The sequence below is a fragment of the Mya arenaria genome, chromosome 3 (assembly GCF_026914265.1).
Source record: "Mya arenaria isolate MELC-2E11 chromosome 3, ASM2691426v1".
In the NCBI taxonomy this organism is placed as follows: domain Eukaryota; kingdom Metazoa; phylum Mollusca; class Bivalvia; order Myida; family Myidae; genus Mya; species Mya arenaria.
Window position 1 is genome coordinate 76,322,439 of NC_069124.1, and position 10,915 is coordinate 76,333,353.

At 34.7% G+C, this 10,915-nt stretch overlaps 1 protein-coding gene across 1 annotated transcript; it reads right to left on the reverse strand.

Annotated features, from left to right (window-relative positions):
• Positions 1-1,529: 1,529 nt before the first annotated feature.
• LOC128226944 (prostasin-like) lies at positions 1,530-9,070 on the reverse strand. The gene is made up of 7 exons (XM_052937066.1): positions 9,020-9,070; positions 7,230-7,458; positions 4,688-4,778; positions 4,391-4,499; positions 3,741-3,809; positions 2,301-2,446; positions 1,530-1,724 (listed from the first exon to the last, which is right to left on the reverse strand). Exons 1-7 carry the CDS (start codon positions 9,054-9,056, stop codon positions 1,551-1,553), a joined length of 855 nt encoding a protein of 284 aa, XP_052793026.1. The 5' UTR covers positions 9,057-9,070; the 3' UTR covers positions 1,530-1,550.
• Between the last annotated feature and the right edge of the window lie 1,845 nt (positions 9,071-10,915).

The window sequence follows — 10,915 nt, forward strand, 5'->3', positions numbered from 1 at the left end:
CTTTTACAACCTGTTTATGAAGCTGTTACACTACTGCGTTTACATATTTATACCTTATAGTAGTTTATTATAATTGCATAACGCTCCTGTAACACAAATACTTGTTCAACTTTAAACTTACCTTGTACATACACATGACATATTTAAGTGAATTAATATGTGATTATCCGATGATCGTATAAGTCTTAATAACATATCTGTTTTGTTCTGTTCTGTATGAAGTTGAACAATTATTCAATTCCCCAAAATACAGATTTGTATGCTGCGGTAATTTGCGGGAAACAGTTTCAAAAATTGACATTGATTCCATCCAGGAGAAATGACACTCAAATTGAAGTGAATATAATATTGACTAAAAAAATGAGCAATTTAATCATCTTTTGGTTTCTTATAGTCCAAGTAAACTGAACAGGGGCGTAATAAACACACTCTATAAATGGATATATTTATTTGGAAGGGTACGTTACCTTAAAAAGTTTTCTATTGAGTTTTGTTTCGTGAAAAGCTTCATTTGTGCAATTACATTACATAGTAGTTAATGCCTATTACAGCTTCTTATGTTGAAACGGATATAACATTCATGCTTGCTTAATATTAAAACTTAAATAAAAAAAATATATATGACTTTTTAACATTTTAAATCTTGGTCCTTCAAACGACGTTTGCATTGTGGCCGGTCCTTCATTCATGTCCACATTCAGGTATATAGGTCACGTATTTTTGATTGTTTAAAAGTTATTTTACCATTGTGTGAAACCTTAAGTAAGCAGCGCTTCTAATGACAAGTACACATATACTCGTTATAGACTTGTTTGTATGTGTATGTTGGTATATGCAGCGCTTAATGCTCGACTCTGAATGGCTTGTTTAGATTCCAGCGTTTTCTAGAATAGGGCGTTTGAACTGAAACCATGCGTTTTAACACCGAGGACTACCGTCCGCCATTATTAGGACCATGTTTATCATATAGTGATTTGCTCGTGTATCTTGTATCATCGATTGTGTTCACGTAAATACTATGCATACACACTTCACAGTCATGTCGGTTATTTTAACCAAAAAAATCCTTTTTTTCATATTTGCAGTTCGGCTAAAACACTTCCAATAAATATGATACAAAAATATTTGTTTTATATGAACGGTCCCGTGTTTAGTGAAAAGAATTCAGTATACTATAAATTCATCTTGGTTTACTGTAGAGAAATACACAATCATCCACCCATCTTATCGGTTATAAATAGGGGCCGTATTGCAGAAGCATCTTAAGTTATATTTTACCACCCCTAAAATTTGAAAATTTTCTTAACTGTTTTATTTTTATAGTGAAAGTAAATCCAAAATATTTAAAAGGAACACATCCTTTTTAAAAATAAAACAATTAGTCGCAGAATAAAAATAGACGCACCAGCAAATTTCGTTGAATTTCCTAGTATTGAACGAAATAGTAACTGAGAAACAAATGTGTATATTTATAATGTTTTAATTTTGCTCAATCACGAACATTCTTCGGTGGGAAAAACAGGTTTGCATGTCATGGTTAGGAAGCTCTCTCACATCTCAAGCCGTTTGATCGCTTTCTGTATCCACGGGCGATACCGATAGACGCGTGGATAATAGGCTATACCGTCGGTTCTACATGGACTTGAAACAAACGAGAGGACTCCAACCACAAACTGATCACCTGTGTTCGGCTTGCGGCACACAAGAGCTCCTCCTCCGTCATTCTGGAATCAAACATACTTATCAAGTGATAGCTAAACCTTATACAGTTGCGTTGTTACGTAACTAGGCTCTTTCTCGCTATACAAGTCTGTGAGCTAGTCATTCGACAAATATTAGTCATTGCATTACAAAGTCTGTGAGCTAGTCATTCGACAAATATTAGTCATTGCATTACAAACGAGAGCAAGCGGTAATAAAACACATTATTTAATGCACCTGTATACATTTAATGTGTTGTCACATATAATGTGAGTATTTAAAATAACCTTACCATATGCATATAACAATGGAAAACTACTAACATAAATTAGTTTCATCATTGTACCATGGTTATTGTAAGTATTTGTTGTAAATGATATTTAAGTTAGAATAGCATTGTTGGTATAATGGAAAGCCCATTGAAATCAGCAAAAGTACGTTCAATGTGCATTTGTCTATGATGCGGATCGAGCCCACGACCTCTACAATGCCGCTATAAAAGCGAACTGAATAAATACTTAGTCTTAGTGTCGATCTCTGTCCAAAAACAGGTTCGATCAAAAATATCATATTTTAGTTTGATAGTTTTATTTACTTACACGGCATCCGTTTTGCTGCGGATTTGAAGTGCACATCATCGTTTTTGGAACGCTTCCATTTTCTTCAAACAGCTGGTAGCACAGTTCGTAGTTCGGAAGAATTAGGCCTTCAATTTTCCTGAGTCTTTTCGGAAAGATCAGTTTTTCTGGTAAAAATGAAAACGAAACATTTTTAATGTGCTGAGGATATATATATATATATATATATATATATATATATATTCGTGGACGGTATCAATTAAATACACAATAACTAGAAAAAAATACCCCTTGATATAAGCAGGTCTTGCCACAAGAAGTATGTTTTAATAATACAAATACTGACATGTTGTGCCTCATCTTACCCTCAGCCATCTAAAGCACAATCTCCTTTATCTTACTCTCTTTTAATACACAAAAGCCGAACAAATCTAACTCGCCGTGACTCCACCCTCATTTACTACACTTAAGGCGACCATATCATACTCGCCGTGATCTAACTCTCATGTACTACACTTACGCCTACCAACCCACAGAAAACCGTGATCTTACTATCATTTATTTCACTTTTAAAAGCAAAACAAATCGCATTCGTTGTGATTTTACTTGCAATTACTAAACTTACGCCGACCATTTCACAGCCATCGCTATCTTACAAGCCGATACAAATTCTACACTAAAGTCGACTAAATCACATTCGCCGTGATCTTACTCACATTTACTACACAAAAGCCAATCCATCCAAAATTACCGTTATCCTCCTCTCATTTATTACACTAAAGCCGACCAAATCACAGTCTTACTTTATTACTCTAAATCAGATCACAGCACAGTCCCTTTTATCTTATTCTCATAAATTCTAATGAAGTCGTCCATTGTCCAGTCGCCGCTACCTTGTTAGATTTTTTACTCCTAATCCGAGCATAGTATAGGCATCATTATCGTTCTTACATTAACTGCAATGAAGCCGTTTAAATCAGAGTCACCAATATTTTACTCTCATTAACTAGAATGAGCCATCCATAGCGCAATCGCCAATACGTTACTCTCATTAATAACTCTCTGTTTTACTGAACTAAAGCCGACCACAGTACGATCGCCATGATCTTACCCTGGTTTACTGAACTAAAGCCGACCACAGTACGATCGCCATGATCTTACCCTGGATTACTGAACTAAAGCCGACCACAGTACGATCGCCATGATCTTACCCTGGTTTACTGAACTTAAGCCTACCATAGTACGATCGCCATGATCTTACCCTGGTATACTGAACTAAAGCCGACAACAGTACGATCGCTTTTATCTTACCCTGGTTTACTGAACTAAAGCCGACCACAGTACGATCGCCATGATCTTACCCTGGTTTACTGAACTTAAGCCGACCACAGTACGATCGCCATGATCTTACCCTGGTTTACTGAACTAAAGCCGACCACAGTACGATCGCCATTATCTTACCTTGGTTAACTACACCAAAACCGACCAAAGCACAGTCACCCCTTCTCACACGCTGCTCTTCTTCCCTTGCTGGAAAAAACAACAGAAGTAACGGCACACTGTTAATGGCATCCGGATAACAGCATAATGTTAATGGTTTCAAAAAACTATTATAAGAAGAATTCGTTTTAACGCGCTGTCATGTTCCCTGTTATAATGTCCCAACCATATCTTGCTTTGTTGGCCATGTTGATGATATACGGCAAGTTAGAACTCACAAACGCCAAGAAGATTATACGAGTGTTCCTTTCTTCGATACTTTTAGTGCCAAATGAAACAACTTTAATTAGTTTTGCTCGTTTCTCTGACAATAGAACGAGTCTTCAGTGGTAGTTTCCAACAATGTGCAAGAAATAACGAATTCAGACGACATATGGTGAACACTTCGAGATCACATCGATATAAGGTTTATATACTTCCTTCTTTCGATAATTATGATATGTATATTTAAAACATGTTTAAAAATACACAAAAGAAAGCTGATTATTTTTTTAGTATTCATTACATTTTTCTAGTTTGCTAGTTTTTAATGCCATTATCTCCGAGATTGCTGGGATTGCTTGACTGAATTGAACTAAAGTTTAAATTATGCACCACGTTCAATTCCTTACTTTTGGGTATAGCTGCCGGTCCAACATACTGATTGAAGGTGAAATCTCTGTTAACGCGTACGACAGCGACATCTGGCGACGTTAGGTCCGAAACGTTAAATTTAGGATGCTGAAATATAAAAACACTATGCCATTTCTTGCACACCGGACATACTTTCCGTTCAAGTTGATCGAGCTCGAATAATCTGGCAGGCCAATAAAGTTTAAGGCTTGCGCATGCAATAAATTACAAATGCATGAACATACACCAGGAGTAACAATGATGCGTGAAACCTGAAGCAGACGTACGATACTTACCGCGACGACACCAAGGACGTCCCGAACTTGTACATCCGAGTCTGGTTTCTCAGGGCGCCAGAGGCCAGCCTTCACCTGATATTCACCGTTGCTGAAACAAACAGGTACGCGGACATTATTATAAAAGGACAAGACGACCCGTTGGTAAGACTATTTTCGCACTCGTCTTGGTTTAATTGCGGTTTGTGATGAAGATTTAAAGGGCTGTACTCCGTATAATAAATTAGCGAAAAAAGAAGAAGAAAATTGTCGAAACTGACATACACTTGGCATCGATGTGTACAATACATTGGAACTTACTAACTGAAGTACCACATAGTTTATAATTTATTTAAGGTTAGCAGTTTTTTCGTATTTTTCCATTAAAAAAGATTACTGGGTATGTCTTCCAGGTTGAATTCATTCCTTATGCGTGATTGGCTAGTCGGTGTTATCACGTGATATTGCCGAGGTAGGTGTATAACTTAATTATGTCAACCAAATAGAGTAAGCCTTCATAGCTCAGTGGAAACGACGCTAGGCTGCAATTTTGGCGACACGGGTTCAAACCCGATCTCCGACACATTTTTTTTTACATTTTGGTACTTTTGTTTAACAGTTATGTAATCAAAGCGTAACACATTCTATTATATAATTGTCCTGAGATTCGTTTCAGAAAAAAACTTTTTTTGTGCCAATCTGGTGTACAGTTCCTTTAAGGTATCCGATGTACAATAACGTGCATCATGGTGACCTCATATTAGTTGGGTATCATAGGAAAGCGTTTACTGTGCAGATGAAGAATATGCAAATAGTATTCCGATACAAATATTGAACGGTCTGTCCGTTCACTAAAACAGTACTTTCCATTGCTTTATCTGTAATATTTTTTTCAGTTATTTATTTGATATTTTAGTAATCTGTAAGCCGTAGCCTTTCAAAAGATAACCCGGTATCAACATCAAACATTATTGCCAGTTACTGGTTGAAATCACAAGCTTATTTGTACTTTGGATAGCTTAACAACAACAAGCAAATCTACTTATGTGGTACACCCCGTTTGCAACAGACAGTTCACTTTTGGTAGTTTTTTTTTAAAGTTTAATGAAAATGCTCTTGAATATATATATTGATAAAATATTCAAATGCCATATTTAAGAAATGTTTCACACCACTTAGTGAGGGTCATTTGACATTATAAGGACCGGTCAATATAATACAATATCGCCCGAAATAGTGTGTAAATATATTTCGAACATTTTACATTACCACTCAATATTTGAAAGTACTTTTGATGTTTTTTTATGAAACAAAGCTCATAATGTTTACTTTCGCCGTTGTGAAAATAGCAAGCCGTACTTACCAGTTGTATGATGTCAGCGGTCCAAATTACATTTTGGCGAGGGCCGGACCGGCCAAAAATATGAAATGGACCGCTGACTTCATAAAAATGGATACCCTGATATATGGACGATCGACTTTATATATACAAAGAAGGGACACAGTTATGCAAGGTACTATATATACATATGGTGCAGAATAAACACACAATGCACATAACAGAACACAACAGGACGAATTTTGAGGCAATACATATAAAGACGCAGATGAGAAAGTGAAGGTAAGGGTATTAAGGGTAAACATAAGTTAAAACTTTCTTAAAAGAGATTTAAATAAGAAGGGATAACGTAAAACATGTACCCACCCCCTCCCCAAGCCATGTAAGCTTATTAGTCATTTTCCAGTAAATGTTTGCGGGACAATTTTTTTAAGGTATGTCGAAAATATTTCATACACGTAATGTGGGTTAAAATTTAAGATATTTTACAACAATTGTGAAACAAGTTATTGCAACATTATATTAATCAATCTCATTGGCTTAATTTTACGCGAGTGTGGTGTTTTACTATTGGGGAAATCGGCGTACCCGGAAGAAACCCACCAGTCCGGCTTGGTGACCACAAATCAAATTCACATGCGCTCAGGCATGGAATGGAAGGCATGGAATGGAAACCATGTCACTTAGGTGAGAAACGAGTGCCATAACCTCTGCGCAAACCGGACAACCCAACATTTAAAGTTGATATCTAGGTCCCTTTGAGTTTATAAAGGTCTTCCTTCGCCCTATAATGGCTGCATTGTGGCTAAATGTGCATAATCGCCTGGGATGAATCGGCTTATTTCAGTAATTATCCACAGACTTCTACCTTGTGTTTTTTATCATAAAATTTCCGACAGGTATGTGCATGGAAAAGTAGCGTTTTTTCCCAAGCGCAGTGCTTTCCTTTAACAAAGAGAAATAACCATAATCTGACAAGCGACCACTTTAAAAAAGCAGCGAATAAATTTATAAAGAGTATCGTGGCTAACATTTCTTTATAAATAAATGTTATTCAGCGTTAATCTATTCACGGACGTCAAAACGGTTCCCTTCCATCACAAATTTAGGAGTAGAAAATATGCTATTGATCAGTATTGACTTTTCTTACAATCTAAATATGTCCATAGAACATTGTCCTGTGCATTTTAATAAACACCAACTAAAACCGTTTAACTAGCTTACTCAGTTCCATTCGGATAAAAGCAGTAAGCAGAAGTGAGAACGTGTTTCTCATCAAGGATTGTCCCCCCGCATTTGTATACCCCATCCAGGTATATAGCCACGTGATGTGGGAACTCTCCCTTGTAAGCTGCTTTCCCACCAACAATGTTGCGCGAAGCGTCACCGCCAGTGCTATCTTCCGCGACTGCCACACCAAACCGAACCGGTTTGTCCGCAGACACCCAGCCTGCTACAAGAGTATTGAGAAAGTGTCAATCAAGTAAAGTATTTTTACAGTCTGCAGAAAGGATACAACTTTAGAATTTCTTGAATACATATGTGTTATCAAAACTGAAATATTATGAACCCGATATCGCCTTATATGGCGAAACACTTTCGAGTTAAGGCCGTGGTAATTTACACCTATTCCATTCTAGATAACTAACTGGTCAAACAAAACATGTTTCATAAAATTATGCAGATAAGGATCGACAAGTTTAATAGAAAACGTTTATTTAGTTTCCGTTAAAGGTCTTCAAAAATGATTTTTATTGTTCATGCATTTTATTCAGCATTAAATATCAATGTTTAAGCTAAATTATGCTACTCTTATTTTAATAAAAAAAATGCTGAGCAGTAATATAGGCAAAGTTGATCAAATTTTAGTATTAGCTATAAATAAGTTCATTTGTCATAACATGTAGAAGATAATTGAGATGCCATACTAATTCATACGCACTTTAGGCCACAAAATCACAACTTTAATTAAGTCAATACTCAATCTCATCTCATTTGACCACAATAACGCAATTGTCGTGATTCAAAAGTAAATATGATACACACTTCTTGAAGTGCATTTTCTCATATATTATGTTGATACAAAGTTTTGGTCAATATTTGATATACTATAATTCCAGAGCACAGAATGTACATGAGTAATTGCTCAATGATAAAATAGATGAACTATATTGTTTAATGCATATTCAATGACCAGTATTTGTATTATTATAATTGCTTCGTACAAGTATAAATGAGAATTGGAATTTCTTATTTATTATATAATCAATTATTTTCTTTCATTTTACACCATTCTCAAGTTCAAAATAACGTTCTCAGCAATCGCATTAAAAGGTGTCTTTAATTCGCGTAATATTAACTTCATTAAGAGTTATTGGACTTTATATAGGAATTACTTTCATGGTTATCACAATAAACCATATATTATTTACCAAAACAACATTAAAGTATGTGTTTTGCCTAATATAGATAAGCTGCTTAAGCCTTTTAAGCGTAAGAAGTTTCGAGAAATTGGGGTCCAGATCAACAATACACGCTTCATGACCTTACGTAAGGTTATATACACAGCGTAATGGAATGAACTGAACGTATGATTTTAATGAGATTGCGTTCAGTTGAGTCAGAAGATCAATTAGTTTTATGATATTGGTATTTTTTTTATCTCCCACTTTTTGCCAATCTATGGCACATTCAAATATTTTTAAAAATAAATTTTGTTATGTAAATTATTTTTTTATATTTTTTAGCAATGATGTTGATCAATAAAATGGTCACGAAAATGCGCTTTTAAAAAGATAAGTAAATTTGAATCAAGTCATGCCGTAATATGGAAAAATTAGTTGAGCTTGAGATAGAGAAGTGACTTGAGTATTTTCGTAATAGTGGAAGCCGGCCAGATTCGAAAAAAACCCACTTGGTTTCAAAGTATGTCAAGCAAAATAATATTTATATACCAAGCTGTATGTAATTATAAACTATGTTCTATTTATCAAATTAAGAAACATAAATCTTACCTGTGGAAAGGAGGACAAATATACCGACGAGTTCCATGATCACCTTCGCAGGCGAATGTCACAACAATGACCCACATTCGGACACTTTTAAATTTATTGGAAACACGATTTTGATTTTATCAAACATAGACCTCTTATTAGTTATTAAAACGCCGGATGGTGGCCATTAATTGTCTTATCTTAATTGTCTTATCTTAACGCAAATATTTTTCTAACAAGATAGTGAATTGTTTATAATTATTTCTTTTGATTATATTTGGTCTGTTACGCCCTTAGTGTATTTATTATTTATTTTTATTATTTATTTATAGTGTACATATTACTTTAAAAGACGGAATATGTTTAAGTTTATTGAGTTGATAACCTCTCAAAAACCTGTCGTTAATAGAAATTTGGCGATGTATGTGTATAAGGCGTTCGAATTACGAAAAAAAATCATATGTATTATGTGTAGAAAACATATCCTTTTTTTCGCTGTTAATACATCATGTCTTACGACCTATGACTTATTTGTATAACAATGTACGTTTTATAATGTGTATACTCATGGACATATTGTCTAATGTGTTATGAAATAAACTATATATTCTTTATTTCCACCCTCCAGTGAGAGTCATTCAACATCATACAAACATTACAAAATTTGTAAACAAATATATGAGTGATGTTGTTGAAAATCATGCAGACTATAAAAGAATCGAAAACAAGAATAATACATCGGCAATTAAATCGAAATTAAATATGTTTAGCACATAGTTTACTCGTACATACTAAATGTGTAGAAGAAAACAAATGCAATGGATTAACTTATTGGTCACCTATTACACACATGTACTATGTTTTATTCATGATTTTACCATTGTTTGAAACACGTAAAAACATGATGTATAAAACGCATCGCTGAATAGAGATGTTTTTTTTTTGTCGATGGAATGACATTTAGAAAGGCGCTTTGTGTTCCATTTCTATTTAGGCGGTCGGGATGGGTTACAGTGCGAAATCATGTGAAGCATAATATCGGGAGTGCCTCGATTGCATTAATTACTCATAAACTCGTTGTTAAATATGTAGAAAACTTGTTTCTGCATATATAAATATATAATTTGGACAGATGGAAGTATGTATTTTTAAGAACTTACGTTGGGCTCCTCAGGACCAGTGTTTTGGCCCGATTTTTTTATCTGGTCTTTATTGGCGACTTATTGATTAAACAGCATCAGCACTAACAAAGTATCGCCCTATAATATGGTATAAAGGGTGGGTGCCTTTTTAAGCAGATTATATCGTCGTCTAATCGTGTAAATGTGAAATAGATTAACGATTGAACTAACTCATGGTTTGCATTGGTCTAAAAAAATCAGTTGTACTCTGATGCTTGTCGATTATAAATATGTGTAAAACTTACGAGGTATTAAAAATCGTTTTAATTAAAACACTTTCAAAGAATAAAAAATACAACTTTTCAAAATGCAAAGCCGTTGTGTTAAATTAAAGTGCACAATATATTAGAAACTGGAATATTGGCAAGGGCACTGTATATTTATTTCTTACATCTGGGAGTTAAAAGCAAGAACACAATGAATCAATTTACCAGAATATCTAAAAAATACCAGTTTTAGCCTTACGGACTGTAGCATTGCTTAAAACGGAATCCACCATAAAACCACTAGTCAAGTTAACCTTACTTAAGTGCTTCCGATGGCCTTAAATGGCAGTGAATTGTGACTTTAATCAATTACATATCAGACCCCTAGAAAAGTGACACTGCCTAAAAACATGTGGTTTTCACCTAAATGGAGTTAACATAGATTAGAAATGTGCGTAATGAATACATATATGTAAGTTATCATTTATATATCCTGTAATTTGTTGCCATACACTGTCTGTACGCCTAGA

Excerpts from the sequence above, each read along its gene's own strand:
- LOC128226944 (XM_052937066.1), bottom strand. The coding sequence starts at position 9,056 with ATGGAACTCGTCGGTATATTTGTCCTCCTTTCCACAG. Across the intron at positions 7,459-9,019 it reads ATTTGTCCTCCTTTCCACAG|CAGGCTGGGTGTCTGCGGAC; the intron begins GTAAGATTTATG and ends ATACTCTTGTAG. Across the intron at positions 2,447-3,740 it reads TTTTGGTGTAGTTAACCAAG|AAAAACTGATCTTTCCGAAA; the intron begins GTAAGATAATGG and ends CATTTTTACCAG.